General features: G+C 37.7%; 1 protein-coding gene and 1 pseudogene across 3 annotated transcripts in view; both read left to right on the plus strand.

Annotated features, from left to right (window-relative positions):
• Positions 1–24760, plus strand: part of CORIN (corin, serine peptidase) — a 250143-nt gene that overhangs the window by 86474 nt on the left and 138909 nt on the right. For all 3 annotated transcript variants that reach the window (XM_059162131.1, XM_059162141.1, XM_059162120.1), the window contains exon 5: positions 12144–12325. In XM_059162131.1, the coding sequence (XP_059018114.1) occupies positions 12144–12325 (182 nt within the window). The remainder of the gene's footprint in view (positions 1–12143; positions 12326–24760) is intronic.
• LOC131818615 (small ribosomal subunit protein eS4, X isoform-like) lies at positions 3353–4094 on the plus strand (annotated as a pseudogene).

The raw sequence follows: 24760 nt of genomic DNA on the forward strand, positions 1-24760 counted from the left end.
CTTTTACCAAATAAATATTCTGAAAGCCATTTGCCACCTCCTTCTCTGAGTTTATCAATGAACTAGGAAGCAGCAGGCTTTTTCAGCCAAACTAGTGTTGACTACATGGCTATTGAGATAATCAATTGTATGACTGTTTCCTTTTCAATGTCAGTTAATCTAGTCTATTCTGCAATACTAATCTAGTGGTTAACCTAGTCTGCTTTTGGCATTATTCATAAAATATTAAATGATAAGTAACTTCATTTTATGAGCCAAAATAGCACCAAGTGTGGGTAAGATATAGTCAGATGGCTCATATTACTTTTATTTTACAAAGGCATAAAGCTAGAGGAGGTATATAGCTCAGTGGTAGAGCATTTGACTGCAAAGACATAAAGCTAGAGAGCCAGGTCATGACAGCTCAGCTCTTTCTGACAATGCCCTGTCCCATCACTGACAGTGTCTTAAGCACACACATTTCATCAAGATCACTGGAGTCATTTGTTTACTTTTCTCCTCAATAATTCATTGGTATTATGTGGATGTGACTAGAATGTAGATTTAATATTTCTGGTTCAATTCATTTGAAGATCCATATGTAAGGCATCATTTCATGCCATACAAAAAATCAAAACAGCTGCAAAAATAATTTAACAATTGCAAGTTTCTTCTGTGATTTGTTAATCCTCTATCTCACGGGCCCTGGTAGTATGCCCAGTATTCATGAGAATCAGGACTGTGTTGATTACAAGTTGTGTGGAATTTTATATTCCCTTTCAGTGGTGGCTGTGCGGTTTTACATTATTCACACTCATCTTAATTCAAGCTGTGTTTATCTGTTGGTATTTCCTTGTTTTTCTATTTTAAGGGTGACCCCCTACTATTGGCATCTAAACAAGACACTTAATCTGTAGAGTTTTTATCCATTACAATTTTACTGACATTTTCCTCTTCCATGAGAATTATTTCAAGATTGAATAGCACATGTAAAATTTGTTGACCTAATGGGGGAGGAAATCACAGGAGCAGGGCCAGCAAGAGCTCTTGTATAATCCATAGAAGTTGAGAGCTGGGTAGTGATGGTTCTGCTCCCAACTTTGCTGACAGCTTTATTCCAAGCAGGCCACTGAATTAGCCCCTGCATGTGATCCCTTTATTTTGTCAACAAATATTTGCTGACTGTTCATACTAGGTATAAGGCCACAAACAAAATGAGATCCTTGACCTCATAGAACTTTTATTACATTGAAGGGAAACAAGCAAATAAATAGGTAACAAATAAAAAATTAAAATAAATAAGTAGTAGTATATCAGGCAGTGATGAGTGCAATGGAAAAAAATGTAGCAAGGAGTTGGAGAGCATTGAGAGAATGGGGGTGTGATGGCAAGAGGCGCAGTTCTCAGCAAAGTGCTGTTCAGCGAAACTTCACCGAGATCTGTGAGGATATAAGAATCCAGGAGATGAGGGAGACCTGGACATCTGTTGGTGTTTCCAATTTATTTATGCCTTTAGCAAGCATTTATTGGCACCTACAATGTGCCAGGTGCATAGTTTGATGCTGGGGATGGAGAGGTGAATAAAATAAAGTTCTGCCTTCAAGGAACTCAGCATAACAGGAAATGAGACATGAAAATAATTAAATTATTGTACAGTGTGATAAGTTTCAAATTGTGGGAGTAGCAGAGACATAGAGGAAGAACTCTTTCCGTGTGGCATTATTAGAGAAGTCTACTCCCAGGGAGGAGGTAACAGCGAATTGATTTTAGAGGATGAATAGAAGTTTGCCCTGTAGAGAAGGTGGAATAGGAAGGCATCTCAGGTAGAGTAACATACCAGATCTAGTGTATATTAGGGGAACGGCAACTAGTTTAATTTTACTAGGATATGAAATGGGGAGAGAAAAAACATATTTTGGAAATTTTAGGAAGTAAAAATAGCAGCACCTAGTGATTAATTGCATATGAATGCTGATGTTGAGTGTGAGGCAAAGGTTTTGGGGCATGGGATTTGGGAAGATAGTATTACCACCAAGAAGATCATGTATATCAAAGGAGGAGTGGGGGCCGTGGTGGTGGTAGGGACAGGGGTTGAATTAATATTGACGTCATGTCTTTATCTGGTTCAAGAAGTGCAGGACAATACTATTCCTTTCAGAGGAGTTAAGAACATTTTTTTCTTCTGTAAGAGATGACATGAGTTATACTTTCATCAAGTGGTTTGCTAGTAAACTGGCTCCCTGAAAAAAACCAAACTGCTGACTTCTGCATGGGTTGCCTGCATTTCCCTATGAGAATCTGTAGCTCCCACCAGCCTTCTCCGTAGGGCTTTCTCGAAGTTCCAATAACTGCTCTTTGCCTTGTTCCTTAACATTGGGTGCTAACAGAACCTGTCTCAGCATAGTACACTACTCCTTGCTGTTTTTCTAAATCCTGCCAGCACCTTTGTTAAGTGGTCCTTTCATTCAACACTCTGCAGGGATCTTACTTCAGCGGGTCATTTCTTTCCTGCTGGAACCATGGCTATTACATACGAAAAATAAGACAGACATAGTCCTTTGCTTTAACAGAGCTTCAGACCCCCTGAACTCCCTGATATTTCCCATTATTTCTCTTCTGATGTGGGACAATGACGTGCAAACATTCTCTTGTACACTTTTCCAACTCTATGTCTAGTGAAGCTGGAAACCAAAGAAACCTCTTTCCTACTTCTGTCATACCCCACCTAAATCACAGCTCTTATGGTCTCTTGAGGCCAACAAAATGTCCTGGCATAGGAAGTTGATACTGTTGGTCCATCAAAGAGAAAACAAGCCATCTGTTACTTTTGTGTTTTCAGCAGTGGTGATGAAGTCATGCTCCTGTGTCATTTGTGGATTTATTCCTGTGTGACCTGTGGCTCATGTTTATGAAAGTAGGCCAGCTAGGTGACACATTTTGGAACACTGGGCTGGAGTCATAGTATCCAACTATGAGATCTTTTTTTTCTTTAGGTTTTCATTTCTTCACAAGACAAAAGGAGGAAATAGGTATCAATTAACTTGCAAGACTTTTCCAGCATTAACATTCTTCTCATGAAAAAGGTCTGCAGCTCTGGGAGCTGTCTGTGACTATGACTTTGTGAGCATTGTCCACTGAACAGCTCAGTCTAACAAAGAAAATTTAGGAATGTGTGTTTTTTTTTTTTAAATGATTGTATGAGTTTTGTTAATGAATACATCTAACTCCATAGTATATTTCTGACCAAGTGATATATCAAAGAAAAATGTATTAGTTACTTACTATTGCTTAACAAATTACCACAAATTTCATGGCTTATAATAGTGCACATCTAGCTCTTCCTGTGTTTAGCAGAGCCACAGTTCATGGTCCCATGAAGCCTCCAAAGCATGTAGCAGTTCCAAAGCATAGGTTGCTGGATAAACTGAGTGGGTGTGTTTGCCCCTCGTCCATCAACTGGTCCCCATAAGCTGAAAGAATGTCTCCCTCTCATCATTTCCTTAGGGAACAGACCTAAGTATGCCCTAGCAGGAGATGAAGTAAAGAAGATCTGTATACAGCATTTATACAGCCCATACTGATATATAACCTATCCTGCTGGTGTTTTTGGAAGTCATCAGCATTGACAAGACTGGGAAGAATTTCCATTTGATCTATGACACCAAGGGTTGCTTTGCTATTCATAGGATTACACCTGAGGAGGCCAAGTATAAATTGTGTAAAGTGAGAAAGATCTTTGCAGGTTGTGAGGGAAGGAAAACCTCATCTGGTGACCTGTGATGCTTGCATCACTTATCAAGGTGAATGACACCATTTAGACTGATTTGGAAAGATTACTAATTTCATCAAGTTTGACACTGTTAATCTGTTAGACCAATAGTGCTAACCTGTGAAAAATTGCTGTGATCACCAACAGAGAGAGACACCCTGGTTCTTTTGACATAGTTCTTGTGGATGATGCCAAAAGCAACAGCTTTGCTCCTCAGCTCTCTGACATTTTTGTTTTCAACAAAGGCAGCAAACCATAGATTTCTCTTCCCTGTGGAAATAGTATCTGCCTCACCATTTCTGAAGAGAGAGACAAGAGACTAGTGGCCAAACAGAACAGTAGATAAAGGGTCTATAGGTGACATGATTGAAAGTCTTTATACTTAATTAAAGATAATACAACATGATTAAATAAACAAACAAACAAACAAACAAATAAATGACACCATACACATCTATTATCCCATAGTTTCTGTGGATCTTCAATCTGGGAATGACTTGTGTGGTTTCTTTGCTTTAGGGTCTGTCATATAGGTACAATCAAGGTATTAGCCAGGGAGGGGGTCTTATCTGAATCGTGTTGGAAGAATATTAGTTCCTCAAGAGTTGTTGGATTAAGGGTCTGTTTCTAGCTGGCTGTTGGCCAGAGGCTACTCTTAAGCCCTTGCCGTCATGTGGGTCCCATAATATGGCAACTTGGTTCATCAAATCCAATAAGGGAGAGAGTCTGCTAGCAATAGAGAAATCATAATTTTATGTACCCTAATGACAGATGTGACATCCCATTACCTTGTATTGGTTGCAAGCAAGTCTCTAGGCTGATTGATATTCAAGGGGAAGGTGAGGCTTACACCGAGCCTGAATATTAGGAGGCGGTGGCCATTGAGACCATCTTAGAGTCTGCCTGCCACAGAGATTCTTTTTTACTTTTTTTAATGGTAAAAGAATTTTAAATCCTAAGCTCTTCTAGTATAATGTTTAGTTTATGTGCCAAAAATAAAAAGTGATAACTAAATGCAATGTGAGATTCTGAATGGAGATCTTGGGAATATTTGAATTACTCGTTCAGTAATTTTAACGTTATCTCTTTATCAGAACCTTTTTATAAATTTGGGGAGAAATGGGAAGATGTTGGTCAAAGGGCACAGTAAGACAAAAAAAACTGTAATTTTTTTGGTAAATAAAGCAAACAATTTTAGTAGATAAATTCACTGAAAATTATATAGTTATACACAATGGAATATTACCCAGCCACCAAAAAGAATGAAATCTTGCTATTTGCAATGATGTGGATGATGTTGAGTGAGAGGGTACTAGGCTAAGTGAAATCAGTCAGTCAGTGAAAGAAAAATACTATATGATTTCTTTCACTCATATGTGGAATTTAAGAAACAAAACAGATGAACATGGGGGAGGGAAGGAAAATTAAAATACAATAAAAATCAGAGAGGGAGTCAAACTATAAGAGACTCTTAACTCTAGGGAAAAAACTGGGTTGCTAGAGGGGAGGTGGGTGGGAGATGAGGTAATGAGTGATGGGCAATAAAGACGGCACTTGATGGAATGAGCCTCAGGTGTTACATGCAACTGATGAATCACGAAATTAGACCCTGAAACTAATAATACAGTATATGTTAACTAAATTGAATTTAAATAAGAATTTTTTAAAAGTCACATAGGTAAAATCTACCACTTTTTTTGGTTAGTTATTTTAGAATGTCCTTTCTGGTGAAAATACCATAAAAGCTTAACTATCACTATATACTAGAATTATTTATATATCTATTTATATGTATTTGTTTCAACAAATACAGAGATGATGTTACAGTACTCTACTTGAACTTCTATTGAAATGTGTTAGGAACTTCTAACACCAAATGCACTTCACACGTCAATTTAAAATAATCACCAGTTCTAAAATAGTACTCTGATAGCCGAATCCAACTCTTTACTTGTGCAGAGCGCTGTTTTCAGATGTCAGTCAGCTTGCTGCTTGGATATAGACACTCATGTTCCAAAATAGTGTGGTCTGTCTCACCACACTGTTCCATGTGATGAAAAGCCAAATACTTCAACCCCTCATAGGCAGTTGGACTTCATGCAAAGCAAGAACAAATGGCTCCTCGTTTTGCTCACTGTTTGAAAGGGCTGCTCATTATAAATACTCTATCACTATTTCACATGTCCTGGTCCAACAATTTGAAGCTTATGGGTCTCGGTTGGTTACACCTCTTATGAGAGCTATTTGGAAACACTCTAGTAGACATTTTTCTTAGGTCCTATTTTTAGAATGGAAGGCCTAATGGTATTTTAATGTCTCTATATATTCCCAGAACAAATCTCAAGAAAAATGTCTGTTACCTTTTGAAATTTAGCAAAGCTGGTAGGATTATCACAGCTCCTCTGAGAAGTACTGTGTTAAAGAATGAATCTTGATTTACGAAATGTTACTGGTTAAAGAACCAAGGGAAATCAGCTCTTTCAAACCCCTCACTTTTCAAATGAGGAAAGTGTGAGTCTTGGTTTGAGTGAACTGTTGGCCCAAGATTAGACAGTGAGGAGTATGGGAGTTTTAGAATGGTAGACTTGTGTTTTCCTGCAGAAGATGTCTGTGGTAAGAGTCAATGACAGTTTCTGAGATAAGATTCAGGTTTAAAACATGAAAATTGTTTACTGGACCCTTGTGTGAAACTTTATTACTCTTACAGAAGATTCTGAGAAAAGATGTAAATGTATGAACCCAAAAATATATGGGTTCATAAGTGAGGAAAGGTCCAGAAACCTCTTGGGAGAATTGGGCCTTGTGTGTAGACAGCTTCTCAAGGATCTTCCCCTGCACCCCCACCCCCACTGCTGCTGACTATGTTAGATGAATGTTTCCCCTGTAATGGCACTTGGCATTCCATCAATTAGAGACTCCTTTGCTCCAGCAAATAATCTTCTAATGATGCAAAAACCTTTGGGAGGGTTAAGTGTTCATCTGTGATTATGAATTACTCTATGTTATTTTCATCCTTCTTTTTCTTTGGCAACCTGATTGGGATCTGATCACTTGGGGAATGTACTTTTGATTATAGGAAGGGAAGAAAATGTTTATGAGCTAGGAACACTCTGGTGGAGATGGCCATCTAAGTGGGGTTGCTGGAGTGGGGTTGACGGGGATGGTGTCAGAAACTGGGACCCAGGTCAGGGACTAGAAGGCAAAGGAAGAATGCTGAAAATAAATCCAGATTGCTTGTAGCTTTACTCTGGGCTGTCTCACACAAAGAAAAAAAAGAGAGAGAGAGAGAGAAATGATTTTACCTTTCTTGGTGTTCCTTAGGCCATTTGGCAAATACTGATTCATTGCTGGTTAACTAGGAGTTTGTGGAATGAAGGGAGAACCCAACCTTGTGTATACAGTTGGTCCACTCAGAAAGTGCATGCAAGCATGCCTTGTTTAATTGCACTTTGCCTTATTGTGCTTCACACGTGTTGCATTTTTTATAAATTGGAGGTCCGTGGCAACCCTGTGTCGAGCAAGTCTATGGGTGCCATGTTGCCAACAGTCTTTGCTCCCTTCACATCTTTGTGTCACATTTTGGTAATTCTTGCAGTATTTCAAACCTTATCATTAGTATTATATTTGCTTTGATGATCTGCAATTAGTGATCTTTGATGTGCTGTGAACCACACGCATATAAGAGGGTGAACTTAGTAAGTGCTGTGCATTCCCCTGGCCATTCTCCCTCCTTTCAGTCCCCTCAATTCCCTGAGATACAACAATGTAAAATTAGGCCAATTAATAACCCTGTAATGACCTCTAAGTATTCTAGTGAAAGGAAGAGTTGCATGTTTCTCACTTTAAATCAAAAACTAGAAATGAGTGGGTTAAGCCTCTGCCTTTGGCTCAGGTCATGATCTCAGGGTCCTGGTATTGAGCCCTGCATCAGGCTCTCTGTTCGGCAGGGAGCCTGCTTCCTCCTCTTTTTGCCTACTTGTGATCTCTGTCTCTCAAATAAATAAATAAAATCTAAAAAAAAAAAAAAAAAAAAAACTAGAAATGATTAAGCTTAGTAAGGAAGGTGTGTCAAAAGCCAAGAAAGGCCAAATCTAGGCCTCTTGTGCCAAACCCCCAGATTGTGAATGCAAAGAAAAAGTTCCAAGGAAATTAAAAGTGCTACTCCAGCGAACACATGCATGATAAGAGAGCAGAACAGCCTTGTTGATATGGCGACAGTTTGAGAGGTCTGGACAGAAGATCAAACCAGCCACAACATTGCCTTAACCCAAAGCCTACTCCTAAAGCTTAAAGCAGGACCCTAATTCTCTTCAATTCTGTGAAGACAGGGAAGTGGAAAAGCTGCCAAAGAAAAGTTTAAAGCTATCAGAGGTTGGCTCATGGGGTTTAAGAAAAGAAGCCTTCTCTAGAACATAAAAGTATGGGCAAAGCAGCCAGTGCTGATGGAGAAGCTGCAGCAAGTGCCTCCAGAAGATCCAGCTAAATAATTAATCAAGGTGGTCACACTGAACAACAGGTTTTCAGTGTGGATAAAACAGCTTCCTCTTGGAAGAAGATGCTATCAGGGGCTTTCAAAAGCTAGAGAGAAGTCAATGCCTGGCTTCAGAGCTTCAAAGGACAGGCTGACCCTCCTGTTAGGGGCTAATGCAGCTGGTGACTTTGAGTTGAAGCCACAGTTCATATGCCTTTCCAGAATCTCTAGGGCCCTTAAGAATTATGCCAAATCTATTCTGCTTGTACTCTATAAATGGAACAACAAAGCCTTGATAATAGCACATCTGTTTACGACCATGATTTACTGAATATTTTAAGCCAGATCTACTGCTCAGACAAAAAAGATTCCTTTCAAATATTGCTGCTCATTGACAATGCAGCTGGTCACCCAAGAGATGGAGATGAACAATGAGATTAACGTGGTTTATGTGCCTGCTGACACAACACCTATTCTTTAGCCCATGGATCAAGGAGTCATCCCAACTTTCAAGTCTTACTTTTAAGAAATACGTTTCCTAAGGTGATAGTTGTCATAGGTGGTGATTCCTTTGATGGATCTGGGAAAAACAAATTGAAAACCTTCTGGACAGGATTAACCATTGAAATGCCTTAAGAACATTGGTGATTCATGGGATGAGATCAAAATATTAACATTATCAGAATTTTGAAAGAAGTGGGTTCCAAACCTCACAGAAGACTTTGAGGGGTTCCAGACTTCAGTGGAGGAAGTAACAGCAGGTGTGGTAGAAATCACAGGAGAACTAGAATGCGAAATGGAGATTGAAGACATGACTGAATTGCCACAATCTCATGATTCAACTTGAACAGATTAGGAACTGCTTCTCAAGGATCAACAAAGAAAGTGGTTTCTTGAGATGGGATCTACTCCTGTGAAGATGTGGGAAAATTATTGAAATGACAACAAAGGATTTAGAATATTACATAAACTTAGTTTAAAAGGCCACAGCAGGGTTTGAGAGGATGGCCACCAATTTGGAAAGTTGTACTGTGGGGAAGATGGTATCAAACAGCATCCCAGTTACAGAGAAGTTGCTCACGAAAGGAAGAATCAAAGGATGAGGGAAACTTCACTATTGTCTTATTTTATGCAATTGCCACAGTCACCCCAACCGTCAGCAGCTCCCGCCTTGACCAGTCAGCAGCCACCCACATCTAGGCAAGACCCTGCACCAGAAGAAAGATTATAACTCACTGAGAGCTCAGATGATGATTAGCATTTTTTAGCAGTAAAGTATTTTTTAATTCAGGTGCGTACACGGTACATTGGTTTTTAAGACATGATGCTGTTGTGTACTTAATAGTCTGTAGCATAGTGTTGACCTAACTTTTATATGTGATGGGAAACCAAGAAATTAATTTGATTTGTTTTATTGTGATAGTCACAATATTCTATTGTGGTGGTCTAGAGCCAAACCTGAAAAATCTCTGATATTAAGTATCAACCTTTTTTTTTTTTTTAAGATCTTATTTATTTATTTGACAGTGAGAGACACAGTGAGAAAGGGAACACAAGCAGGGGGAATGAGAGAGGGAGAAGCAGACTACCCACTGAGCAGAGAGTCCAATATGGGGCTCGATCCCAAGATCATGGAATAATGACCTGAGCCAAAGGCAGATGCTTAATGACTGAGCCACCCAGGAGCCCCAAATATCAAGTTTTGAACAAACCTTGAGTTGTGCTTTTGGAACACACATTCCTGAAGTATGGGTTCACATGAATAAAATGTTTAACTGAGTGGATCCTGGGATCAGTCTGACTGGGTTTGAATCCTGGCTCTGACACTCACTTAAGTGATCTTGGACAAGCATCTTATTTTTCCTGTGCTTTAATTTTTTTATTTGTATATTTGGGATGATAGTAATAGTACTTATCATTTAGGGCTTTAATGAGAAATGAGTGAGTTAATGCACTTAGAACAGAGCCTAGCAAAGTGTTGTAAAGCAATTGCCTAAAAATTCTATGATCTGATTCTTCAACCATGTCCTTCAGTTCTATTTGGGAAAATATAGTCTCTAACTTCTCTAGGATAAGATTTTTGTTTCTTGAGAGAGGGAGAGAATGAATAGAGATTGTGTTATTGGAGGTGGGGACAGAGAGAGAGAGAATCCTAAGCAGGCTTCATGTCCAGAGCTGAGACCGTGGTGGGATTCAACCATCCTGAGATCATGACCTGAGCCAAAACCAAGAGTGTGTCTCTTAACTGATGGAGCCACCCAGGTGCCCCTCTGGAATAAGATTTAAAAATGTTATTTAAGTGACACTTCCTTAGTCCTGTAACTATCTATGTATTTCTCAATGGCAGTCAGCTGTCTTCTTTACACCAAGAAACTTGTCTGGACAAGTTCATAATTTTATAGCCCAAACTGAATCTTTCAAATGCAAAACCTCTCTTTCCACATCTTCATTAACAAATTTAGTAGGTAGGTAATTATGTGGAGATCAGGATTCTACAAGATACTGAGTTTTGAGACACGTTCCTGAGAACTTGTCAAAATGTCAAAAACATTTTGTATCTGAATGTAATTATCAAGTACCTCTTTTCCATATTTGTATATAGAACAAGATCCCTCTCCCAAAATTCTTCTACAGACTCTATCAGTTCTATTTTAATTCAGTGGCTGGTGTATCCCATTAATGTTCCTGCTATCCGGAGAAGTATGAATGGGGAATCTTAATGTGCTTGCTTAATCAAGAGATTTTTTAAAGCCAGATTATTCGATCCTTATGTGAAAATAGATAATACGGAAGGGTAGGTAGAACATAAACTAAAAGTTCGAACACCAGGATTCTCTTCCTGCTTTGCCATCAAGAAGATGTATGATCTCGAGTCCATCCCAGAATCTTCCTGGGCTTGTCTCAAATAGAGGATTTGAACCAGGTATTGCTTAAGATTTGTGACAGATCCCATATTGTATGATCGTGCAACATTGTCACGACCCTACCAAGTGAAGTGTATACTTTGCCTTGACCGACAGGTATATCTTCTTTCCCAGTTTCCTTAAAACAATTTGAAATGGCTTTGCCAGATCACCAGCCAGGGCGAGAGGAGCATTCTGTGGCTACAATGTGGGAGATGGCAGCCGGGTCTGCAAGGGAAGAAGTCCCTGCCTTATACAGGGACTTGTATATGCCTTATACATTTCTACATTTACAACTAGAATTGTAACATTCTCGTCCACAAGTGTTGGGTTGCAAGGCAGAGGAATAAAGCCAAGCTCTGGGAGCATCATTACTCTTACCATTAATAGCAGTTGTTTGCTTTTTTCTATTTTGCAGAAGATAAGGAGAAATCTGGGAAGATTAATAACTGCTTAAAAATGAAGATCAATAGTTTATTACTCTAGATAAACAACTGAGTTGGCCCTTGTCTATTTTTTCTGGGGAAGCAGTGGAGTTCCAGGAGCAGCTTTCTGTCTACGTCTCAGAGACACTTTTAATTTTTCAAAGGGGAGATAAAGAAATGAAATTAACCTATTTTGTGACCTACTTCTGCTTTTCCAATTTGGAGGCCTTCCTTTCTATGTTAATTTACTGCATTTGCTATTAACTAGAGCTTTTTTTTTTTTCTTTTCTTTTCTTTTTTTTTTTGGTTGACGGGTTTGCTTGAGCACAGGAAATCTAAAAAGAAAATCACTTGAGATAAATATTTTTACAAGAGATAGTAAGCTGATATATTACGGAGCTAGCTTATTCCCTCTAGAATCACGGTAATAGGGTGGCTCCAATCCTTGTTTTAGGACTTAATGTAGAAATTTAAGTTGTTGGCTCTAGAAAATATAAATTAAGATAATATCATGGCACTGGTGGCTAACTTTAATTTCATTGTTATTTCAAAAAGTAGTCTGTAAAAACATTAATTTTCACTTTTTTTTCTTCTAGCCGTGGACTCCTGCCCTGTAGGTCTTTCTGTGAGGCTGCAAAAGAGGGCTGTGAATCAGTCCTAGGGATGGTGAACGCCTCCTGGCCCAGTTTCCTCACCTGCTCCCAGTTTAGAAACCAAACCGAAAGCAGCAACGTCAGCAGAATTTGCTTCTCTCCACAACAGGAAAAAGGCAAGCAATGTATGTGTCTGTGTTTCATTTCATTTAAGAAATTTTTATTGAAATACACCATTCATACAAGAACGTATACATATAATACATACTTCAGTGTATTTTATGAAAGTGACCAGACCCCTGTAACCAGCACCCAGATCAAGAGATAGATCACACAAAACTTCTAAATGAATGTCCGTAGTGGCATTAATAATGGCAACCAAAAAGTGGAAACACCCTGCATATTCTTCATCTAATGTATAGATTTTTAAAAAATAGTATATTCATACAGTAGAATATTAATTGGCAGTAAAAATGTATGAAGTATTTGTACATGCTTGATACAGATGAACCTTGAAAATGTTAAGTGAAAGAAGCAAATCACCAAACGTCCAACATCTCCCTAAATCTCTCAAGCCCCCTTCCAGTCATCTTACCCCCCCAAAGAAACCTCTCTTCTGAGAGAAGCCATCCAAAGTGATATCTGTCATCTTGCCCACTTCTGAACTTCGTGTCAGTGAAATTGGGAAGGATGGACTCCCTTTGTATCTAGCTTCACTTGCGTAAGATTATGTTTGAGAGATTCCTTACGTTTTCTTCTTGTGGTTCATTCATTCTCACTGTTGCATAGTATCCTAATATATTATATACCCTAATATATTATTCTGTTTGTTATTCTATTCAATTGTTCAACTGAGTTGTTTCTAGCTATTATGAATAGTGATGTTTTGACTATTCTTGTGCATGTCTTTTATTGAACATGGCCCATATATTTATTCAGCAAAAAGTTTTTTGAAGTGGTTGTCCCAATTTATCCTCCAGTCAACTGGGAGTGAAAGCTGCAGTTGCTCCAACTCCTCCCCAACACTTGCTATTGTCAGTCTTTTTCATTTTACCAATTCTGGTGATAGTATTGCTGTCTTTTATGGTTTTAAGTTGCATTTCCATGATGAGTTTGATTAATTTTTCAAAAAAATTTAGTGATGTAAATAGCCCTTTTCATGAAGCATCTGTCCGAGTGTTTTATCCATTCTTTGGTTGGGTAGTTTGCCTTTTTGTTCTTGATTTATAGTTCTTTATATATCCTAGATATGTCAACTTCTGGGTTTATGTAGTATGAAGATCTCCCACTCTGTGGCTTGCCTTTCTTATTAGTGTCAAATTATGGAGCAGAAGGTCTTAATTTTAATGGGTCTGTATTATCAGTCTTTTATTTTGTGATTCCTTTTTGGTGTCTTGTTTAAAACATCCTTGCCTACACCAAAATGTAGAAGTTGTTTTTTTTTCCTCTTTTCTTCTTGGACCTTATTGTTTTAGCATTTACATTTACAATACCATATTCTGGAATTAATTTTTGTGTATGGTGAGAGCTATGAATTAACTTTTTTCTGTGCATATAGTTAATTGACCCACTGCCCTTTATTTATTATTATCTTTTCCCTCTGTACTATAATGTCACCTTTGTTTTTGGTCAAGTGATTGATTATATATACATGTGTTTCTAGACCCTCTATTTGGCATAGAATTAAGCTAATTCTGCTCTGTCTGGATTCCTGTAGTTTTGTAAATCTTTATATTCAGTGGTGTAAGTGCTTCAGCTTTTTACTTCTGAAAGATTGTTTGCCTATTCTTGGCCTTTCGCATTTTATGTAAATTTTCAAATCACTGTGCAGTTTCCCCAAGTGCTTTTTGTTTTGAATTGGGATTGCATTAAATCCATAGTTCAAATTAGGCAAAATTGTTTTATAACATTGAATCTTCCAACCCATCAAAATGATATACTATGGTAATCTTTACTTAAGTAGTTTAATGAGTTAGTCTTTATTTTCTCTCAGTAGTGTTTGATAATTTCAACCAGAAAGATTTTGTTCATCTTCTCTTAGATTTATTTATGTGTATCTGATATTTTTATGTCATTTGTAAATGGAATCTCTAAAAAATATTTGTTTGTATACAAATAAATCACATACTGATTTTTATACCTCTTTGTAGATTCATTTGGATTTTCTAAGTGCACATTCTGTCATCTGCAAATGACTGTTTATTTTCTCCTTCCCAATCGTTATGCTTCCGTTTCTTCTTTGTCGTAGAGAAAGGTTTCGATATTTCACTTTTAATTATAATATTTGCAGAAAGACTTTTACTGATACTCTGTGTCAGATTAAGGAAGTCCTTTCAATTTCTGGCTTGCTAAGGGTTTTTTTTTTAATCATGAATGGATTTTGAATGTTATCAAATGCATTTTCTACATCTCTTGAGATGATATGATTTTCCCCATATTATGTTAAAAATATAAGCTTTAGTGGCATATAATTCACATACCATAATATTCACTCTTTTTAAAATATATAATTAATTGGTTTTTGTATACTTAGAGAGTTGTGTAACCATCTCAGCCATCTAATTCCAAAACATTTTTGTCACCCTAAAAAGAAACTCCATACCCATTAGCAGTAATGACATTTTCTCCTCCCCCAGCCGCTGGCAATCACTAATCTACATTCAGAGTCCATGGATGTGCTTATTTTGGACATTTCATATAAGTGGAATCATAAAATGGGAATTTTGTGATTTGCTTCCTTCATTTAGCTTCATGTTTTCAAGATTTATTCATGTTGTAGTATGAATCAATACTTCATACATTTTTATTGCCAATTATTATTCCTTTGTATGAATATCCTTTTTTAAAAAATCCATACATTAGCTGAGGAACATTTGGGTGTTTCTACTTTTTTGTTTATTATTAGTGATGCCACAATTAATATTCATGTGAAGATTTTATGTGAACTTGGTTTCGCATATACCAATTCCCTGGGGTATATACCTTGGAGTAGAATTGTGACCAGTAATAACTCTGTTTAACATTTGAGGGAATTCCACTCTCACCATCAATGTGGAAAAGCATTCCAGTTTTTCCACATCCTCACCAACACTTGTTATCCTTTTTGATTTTAACCATCGTAGTGGGTATGAAGTAGTATCTCATTGTGGTTTTGTTTTGCAATTTAATAATGACTAAGTATATAGATAATTCAACATTTCATGAGCTCGTTAGTCATTTTTATATCTTTTTTAGAAGGAGCTATTTAAATATTTAGATTGTATTAAAATTAGGTGATTTGTTTTTTAATTGCTGAATTGTAAGTGTTCTTCATCTATGCTGGATACAAGTCCATTATCAGATATATTATTTGCAAATATTTTCTTATGTTCTGTGGGTATCTTTTCAAGTGATTTTCAAATGACTTTCTTGATTTTGTCCTTTGAAGCACAGAAGTTTTTTTTAACTTTGAGAAAGTTCAGTTTATCTATCTTTTCTTTTGTCACTTTTGCTTTTAGTATCATGTCTAAAAAAATCATATTCTAATCCAAGGTCACTAATATTTACTCCCGTTTTCATCTAAGAGTTTTAAGATTTTAGCTCTCATATGTAGGTCATCAATTATTTTGAATTACTTTTCTTATATGGTATGAGGTAGGGGTCCAACCTCATCCAGTTATCTGAACACCAACTATGGAAGAGACTATTCTTTCCCTGTTGAATAGACTAAGTACCTTGTCAAAAATCGATTGGTCATAGATATATGAGTTTACGTCTGAACTCTCAATTGTCTTCCATTGATTTATATGGCGATTTTTATGTGAGTACCTGGTGTATTGGTTATTACAGCTTTGCAGTAAGATGATTACTAGAAGCAAAGAAGGACATTTAAAAATGATTATAAAGTCAATCCGTCAAGAATCTCATAACCTAACATCAGAGCCCAGAAATATATTAAGCAAAAATGATAGAATTAAGGGAAAAATTGGGGATGGAACAATTACGTAGATCATCTATAAGGAGGAAGAATTGAAAAACAATATAAACTGATTTGATTTAGACAGCTATTAGAATACTCTATCCAACAATAGCAGAATGTATGTAAACATACACATCTCAAATTTTCAATTTTTAAACTTTAGAACTATTTGTATCTCTATGAGTTGAACATATAGTTGAATAGCATTTTTTTTTCTGCACTAGACAAATCCTTGTCTTTTGATTGTACTGTTTAATTCATTTACAGTTAATGTAATTACTGATAAGAGAGGACCTACATCTTTTATTTTGCTATTCATTTTCTCTATGTCTTTTAAAAAATTCCTCTATCCTCCATTACCTCCTTTTCTATTATATTTAAAAAAACATATCACTTTAATTTCTTGTTGCTCCTTTAAAAATTTGTTTTAAATTAATTTATTTATTTTTCTTATTGCTTCTTTTTTTTTTTTTTTTAGTTTTTATTAGTTGCTCTGGGACTTACAGTTGGCATCAAGTTATAACAATCTAGTTCAGATTAATACCAACTTAATTTCAATTGTTTACAAAGTTTGCTTCTGTATAGCTTTGTTCCTTAGCTCCTTCTTTGTGCAATTATTGTCATACAAATTATATCTTTATATATTATAAACCCATAAACATAGTTTTAAAATTACTGATTTATGAAGTTGTCTATTAAATATGATAGAATAAGAGCATTAACAAACAAAAGTATATTCACGGTGTCTTATATTTACATAAGAATTACCTCTACTTGTAATATTTATTTCTTCGTGTGGATTTAAGTTACTGTCTCTTGTCTTTTCATTTCATTCTGAAAGACTTCTTTTAGTATTTCTCATGGGGAAGTTCTGATAGTGGCAAATTCTTTGAACTTTTTTTTTAACTTAGAAAAGTCCTATTATAGTCTTCATTTTGGAAGGATTGTTTTGCTGCATATAGAATTCTTGGTTGACAGTCCTTTATTTTTAGCATTCTAAATATGTAATCTCACTTTCTTTGGACACATGCTTTCTAATGAAAAATCAGCTGTTAATCTTCTAGAGAATCTGTTTTGCCTGATGAGTGGTGTTCTTGGTGTTCTCAAGATTCTTTCTAGCTTGAGTTTTTGATAGTTTGATTATGACATATCTATGTATATATGTTATGTATGTATGTATGGGTCCTTTTGAGTTTATTCAACTTGAGTTTATTTTTCTTCTTAGATGTGTGAATCAACATTATTCATTGAATTTGAGATTTCTCAGGTATTATATATTCAAGTACTCTTTCTGCCCCATTCTCTCTCCTCTCTCTCCTTTTTTGATGAACTCTATAATATTTCTTTTTTAATTGTTATATCTTATTTTATTTAAGATCAATTAGTTAACATACAGTGTATTATTAGTTTCAGAGGTAGAGTTTAGTGATTCATTAATTGCACATAACACCCTGTGCTCTTTGCATCAAGTGCCCTCCTTAATGTCCATCACCCAGTTACCCCATCCTCCCACCCAACTCCCCTCCAGCAACACTCAGATAGTTAAGAGTCTCTTAAGGTTTTTCTCCCTCTCTGATTTCATCTTATTTTCTCTCTCTCTCTCTCTCTCTCCTCTCTTTGTGGAACTCCCACAGTGTATATATTAGTACACCTGATGTTTCTTCTAAATCTTTAAAAATCTGTTACTTTGGGGGGCATCTGGGTGGGTCAGTTTGTTGAGGGTTTGACTCTTGATTTTGGCTCAGGTCATGATCGCACTTAGGGTTGTGGAATTGAGCTTCGTGCCAGACTCTGTGCTTAGCAAGGAGTCTGTTTGTCCCTCTCCCTTTTCTCCTCCCTCAAATAAATAAATAAACAAAATCTCTAAAAATATATATTTTTTAAAGGAACTGTTATTTTTCTTGATTTTTCTCTTTGTGTTCCTTAGACTGGAAAGATAGAATAATATCAATTTATTTATCTTCAAGTTTGCTGATTCTTTATTCTACTTGCTTAAATATGCTGTTAAGCATCCCTGGTGAAGTTTTCATTTCATTAGTTCTACTTTTCAACTGCTGAATTTCTATTTGGTTCTTTTTTTTTTTTTTTTTTTTTTAGGAAAAACTAATTTGTATCTCTTTATTGATATTCTCTATTCATTGGCACATTGTTACTATACTTTAGTTCTTTCAAAAAGGGTTTTTAAGAGGAGTCAAGATGGCGGAGAAGTAGCAGGCTGAGACTACTTCAGCTAGCCGGAGATCAGCTAGATAGCTTATCTAAAGATTGCAAACACCTGAAAATCCATCGGCAGATCGAAGAGAAGAAGAACAGCAATTCTGGAAACAGAAAAACAACCACTTTCTGAAAGGTAGGACTGGCAGAGAAGTGAATCCAAAGCGACGGGAAGATAGAACCCGGGGGGAGGGGCCGGCTCCCGGCAAGCGGCGGAGCAACCGCGCACAAAATCAGGACTTTTAAAAGTCTGTTCCGCTGAGGGACATCGCTCCAGAGGCTACCCAGGGCAAAGCCCACACGGGGTCAGCGTGGCCTCAGGTCCCGCAGGGTCACAGAAGGATCGGGGTGTCTGAGTGTCACAGAGCTTGCGGGTATTGGAACGGGAAAGCCGCCTACAGAGACAGAGCCGACAGTAAGCTCGCAGCTCGGGGTGACCTTGAACCGGTCGCAGGCTCAGTGAGCTCAGAGCGCGGCCGAAGGTCAGGCAGACGGGAGTAACTGGGCGCTGTTCTCTGAGGGCGCACTGAGGAGTGCGGCCCTGGGCTCTCGGCTCCTCCAGGCCGGAGACCAGGAGGCCGCCATTTGTATTCCCGTCCTCCGGAACTCTACGGAAAGCGCTCAAGGAACAAAAGCTCCTGAAAGCAAACCCGAGCGGATTACACACCCCGGCCCTGGGTAAGGGCTGTGTAATTCCGCCTGGGGCGGACACTTGAGAATCACTACAACAGGCCCCTCCCCCAGAAGATCAACAAGAAATCCAGGCAAGACCAAGTTCACCTACCAAGGAGTGCGGTTTCAATACCAAGGAGAGCAGCAGAATTCCAGAGGAGGAGAAAGCCAAGCACGGAACTCATGACTTTTTCCCTGTGATTTTTTTTAGTCTTGCAGTTAATTTAATTTTTTTCTTTTTCAGTTTTTGTTTTTTTTTTCTCACCTTCGGGTAAAATTTTTTTTTTTAAACTGTTACCTTTTTCTTTTTTAACGATTTTTTACTAGTTTATCTAATATATATATTTTTTCTTTTTTTATATTTTTCTTAGGTGTTTTCTTTTTTATTCATTTTTTTTTCTTTTTTCTTTTTTTTTTTCTTTTTCTTTCTTTCTTCCTTTTTGAACCTTTTTTTATCCCCTTTCTCCCCCCTCACGATTTTGGATCTCTTCTAATTTGGTTAAAGCATATTTTCCTGGGGTTGTTGCCACCCTTTTAGTATTTTACTTGCCCCTTCATATACTCTTATCTGGACAAAATGACAAGATGGAAAAATTCAACACAAAAAAAAGAACAAGAGGCAGTACCAAAGGCTAGGGACCTAATCAATACAGACATTGGTAATATGTCAGATCTAGAATTCAGAATGACAATTCTCAAGGTTCTAGCCGGGCTCGAAAAAGGCATGGAAGATATGAGAGAAACCCTCTCGAGAGATATAAAAGCCCTTTCTGGAGAAATAAAAGAACTAAAATCTAACCAAGTTGAAATCAAAAAAGCTATTAGTGAGGTGCAATCAAAAATGGAGGCTCTCACTGCTAGGATAAATGAGGCAGAAGAAAGAATTAGTGATATAGAAGACCAAATGACAGAGAATAAGGAAGCTGAGCAAAAGAGGGACAAACAGCTACTGGACCACGAGGGGAGAATTCGAGAGATAAGTAACACCATAAGACGAAACAACATTAGAATAATTGGGATTCCAGAAGAAGAAGAAAGAGAGAGGGGAGCAGAAGGTATACTGGAGAGAATTATTGGGGAGAATTTCCCCAATATGGCAAAGGGAACGAGCATCAAAATTCAGGAGGTTCAGAGAACGCCCCTCAAAATCAAGAAGAATAGGCCCACACCCCGTCACCTAATAGTAAAATTTACAAGTCTCAGTGACAAAGAGAAAATCCTGAAAGCAGCCCGGGAAAAGAAGTCTGTAACATACAATGGTAAAAATATTAGATTGGCAGCTGACTTATCCACAGAGACCTGGCAGGCCAGAAAGAGCTGGCATGATATTTTCAGAGCACTAAATGAGAAAAACATGCAGCCCAGAATACTATATCCAGCTAGGCTATCATTGAAAATAGAAGGAGAGATTAAAAGCTTCCAGGACAAACAAAAACTGAAAGAATTTGCAAACACCAAACCAGCTCTACAGGAAATATTGAAAGGGGTCCTCTAAGCAAAGAGAGAGCCTACAAGTGGTAGATCAGAAAGGAACAGAGACCATATACAGTAACAGTCACCTTACAGGCAATACAATGGCCCTAAATTCATATCTCTCAATAGTTACCCTGAATGTTAATGGGCTAAATGCCCCTGTCAAAAGACACAGGGTATCCGAATGGATAAAAAAACAAAACCCATCTATATGTTGCCTCCAAGAAACTCATTTTAAGCCCGAAGACACCTCCAGATTTAAAGTGAGGGGGTGGAAAAGAATTTACCATGCTAATGGACATCAGAAGAAAGCAGGAGTGGCAATCCTTATATCAGATCAATTAGATTTTAAGCCAAAAACTATAATAAGAGATGAGGAAGGACACTATATCATACTCAAAGGGTCTGTCCAACAAGAAGATTTAACAATTTTAAATATCTATGCCCCCAACGTGGGAGCAGCCAACTATATAAACCAATTAATAACAAAATCAAAGAAACACATCAACAATAATACAATAATAGTAGGGGACTTTAACACTCCCCTCACTGAAATGGACAGATCATCCAAGCAAAAGATCAGCAAGGAAATAAAGGCCTTAAACGACACACTGGACCAGATGGACATCACAGATATATTCAGAACATTTCATCCCAAAGCAACAGAATACACATTCTTCTCTAGTGCACATGGAACATTCTCCAGAATAGATCACATCCTCGGTCCTAAATCAGGACTCAACCGGTATCAAAAGATTGGATTCATTCCCTGCATATTTTCAGACCACAATGCTCTAAAGCTAGAACTCAACCACAAAAGGAAGTTTGAAAAGAACCCAAATACATGGAGACTAAACAGCATCCTTCTAAAGTGTTAGGATATAAAATCAATGCACAGAAATCAGTTGCATTTCTCTACACCACCAGCAAGACAGAAGAAAGAGAAATTAAGGAGTCAATCCCATTTACAATTGCACCCAAAACCATAAGATACCTAGGAATAAACCTAACCAAAGAGACACAGAATCTATACTCAGAAAACTATAAAGTACTCATGAAAGAAATTGAGGAAGACACAAAGAAATGGAAAAATGTTCCATGCTCCTGGATTGGAAGAATAAATATTGTAAAAATGTCTATGCTACCTAAAGCAATCTACACATTTAATGCAATTCCTATCAAAGTACCATCCATCTTTTTCAAAGAAATGGAACAAATAATTCTAAAATTTATATGGAACCAGAAAAGACCTCGAATAGCCAAAGGGATATTGAAAAAGAAAGCCAACGTTGGTGGCATCACAATCCCGGACTTCCAGCTCTATTACAAAGCTGTCATCATCAAGACAGCATGGTACTGGCACAAAAACAGACCCATAGATCAATGGAACAGAATAGAGAGCTCAGAAATAGACCCTCAACTCTATGGTCAACTAATCTTCGACAAAGCAGGAAAGAATGTCCAATGGAAAAAAGACAGCCTCTTCAATAAATGGTGCTGGGAAAATTGGACAGCCACATGCAGAAAAATGAAATTGGACCATTTCCTTACACCACACACAAAAATAGACTCAAAATGGATGAAGGACCTCAATGTGCAAAAGGAATCCATCAAAATCCTTGAGGAGAACACAGGCAGCAACCTCTTCGACCTCAGCCGCAGCAACATCTTCCTAGGAACAACGCCAAAGGCAAGGGAAGCAAGGGCAAAAATGAACTATTGGGATTTCATCAAGATCAAAAGCTTTTGCACAGCAAAGGAAACAGTTAACAAAATCAAAAGACAACTGACAGAATGGGAGAAGATATTTGCAAATGACATATCAGATAAAGGACTAGTGTCCAGAATCTATAAAGAACTTAGCAAACTCAACACCCAAAGAACAAATAATCCAGTCAAGAAATGGGCAGAGGACATGAACAGACATTTTTGCAAAGAAGACATCCAGATGGCCAACAGACACAGGAAAAAGTGCTCCATATCACTCGGCATCAGGGAAATACAAATCAAAACCACAATGCGATATCACCTCACACCAGTCAGAATGGCTAAAATCAACAAGTCAGGAAATGACAGATGCTGGCGAGGATGCGGAGAAAGGAGAACCCTCCTACACTGTTGGTGGGAATGCAAGCTGGTGCAGCCACTCTGGAAAACAGCATGGATGTTCCTCAAAATGTTGAAAATAGAACTGCCCTTTGACCCAGCAATTGCACTATTGGATATTTACCCTAAAGATACAAACGTAGTGATCCAAAGGGGCACGTGCACCCGAATGTTTATAGCAGCAATGTCCACAATAGCCAAACTATGGAAAGAACCTAGATGTCCATCAACAGATGAATGGATCAAGAAGATGTGGTATATATACACAATAGAATACTATGCAGCCATCAAAAGAAATGAAATCTTGCCATTTGCGACAACATGGATGGAACTAGAGCATATCATGCTTAGCGAAATAAGTCAAGCAGAGAAAGACAACTATCATATGATCTCCCTGATATGAGGAAGTGGTGATGCAACATGGGGGCTTAAGTGGGTAAGAGAAGAATAAATGAAACAAGATGGGATTGGGAGGGAGACAAACCATAAGTGACTCTTAATCTCACAAAACAAACTGAGGGTTGCTGGGGGGAGGGGGTTTGGGAGAAGGGGGTGGGATTATGGACATTGGGGAGGGTATGTGCTTTGGTGAGTGTTGTGAAGTGTGTAAACCTGGTGATTCACAGACCTGTACCCCTGGGGATAAAAATATATGTTTATAAAAAATAAAAAATTAAAAGTCAAAAAAAAAATGGGTTTTAAAAATCCTTTAAATGTATTTAAAATAGTTGATGTAAATTCTTTGTCTAGTAAGTCCAGTGTCTGAGTGTCATCAGGGACAGTGTCCATTGACTCTTTTTTCCCTTAAATATAGGTTATACTTTCCTGTCTCTTTGTTTGTCATATTTTTGTTGTTGTTGTTCTTGTTGTTGAAAATTGGATATTTTAAATAATACAATGTACAACTCTGCAAATCCAATATTCCCTCTTCTCAGGATTTGTTGTTATTACTATTTTGTGTTGCATTTATGGTCGATATTTGTTTTGTGATTTCCCTGAACAAAGTCTATATTGTAAAGTTTCTGTTGTCATGTCTGACCACTGAAAGTTTTGCTCCGATAGCAGCTCCATGGCCAGTTAGTGACTGAATGGATATCTCCTTAAATGCCTTGAACCAATATGTCTCCCACCCTTTTCAATGGGTTCAGTGCCTTTGTTTCAATGGGTAGGACTAAAACACTCTGGCAGTTTGCAGCTCTGCCTTAGCCTTCAATTTCTGGTGATGTAAAACCTCAATGTCAGCTAGAGGTGAGAGATTCTGAGGGGTATTTCCAGATGTCTTTATTCTAAGTGTCAGCGTTCTTTTTCTTTCTCTCTCTCTCTCTCTCTTTCTTCCTCCCTTTTCTCCCTTCCTCCCTTTTTCGCTCTCCCTTTCTTTCCATCCTTCCTTCCCTCCCCCTAACTAAGGCTTTCCATTGGCATAAAAAACCTGCTTAGATTAGCTGTTTATCCTTCAGTAGAGTTTGAGGATTCTGGCTGTTAATTCTTGAGCCTGGTCCTCAGTTTTCTAGACTTTCCTGCTACGCTATGTAAGAGCCTCTTTCTGAGATACCAGAGAGGCTTTTTGGCCTTCATGCACAAGTTACAATTCCCTGTAGCTTCGAGTTACTGTTTTCTAGATCATCACTAATGCCTAGTAGTAAGGCATCCAATCCATTGTCCTGAGAGTTTCTTCTTTTCTTCTTCTTCTCCTCCTCCTCATCCTTCTCCTCCCTCTTCTCATGATTCCTATTATTTGCACTTCTCAAACCCCATTTGGTGCATTTCTTCCCATCAGTACATTATCATACAGTATACAATATTGTACCTAACAATTTGACGGCCCCATTTTGTCAGGGCATGTCTGCTGTAATTTCCATGAATGATGGCACTTTCACAGCAGGTAATAATCCAGATTAACCACTCAATCTTACAATATGCTCTCTTGGTGATCACTTCTGGAATATCACAAATTGGGTTTTTCAGAAGTAGTCATTGAGATGGAGTTTATTGTACAGGGTGTTAATTAGGCATCAGACTTGTGTAAAGAATGGAGAGAAAACAGGATTGAGCAGACCAAGAAATTAAAATTTGCTCTAGGTCCATTTAAGTCCCTTCTAAATCCATGCAGCTCTCTGGAGTATTTTGTCTGGGAAAGGTATTCCACATTGGGCCAAAATAGCTGGTTCTTTACATCCCCATCTCAATTACTCACTGG

Source organism: Mustela lutreola, chromosome 1 (assembly GCF_030435805.1).
Source record: "Mustela lutreola isolate mMusLut2 chromosome 1, mMusLut2.pri, whole genome shotgun sequence".
Taxonomy (NCBI): Eukaryota; Metazoa; Chordata; class Mammalia; order Carnivora; family Mustelidae; genus Mustela; species Mustela lutreola.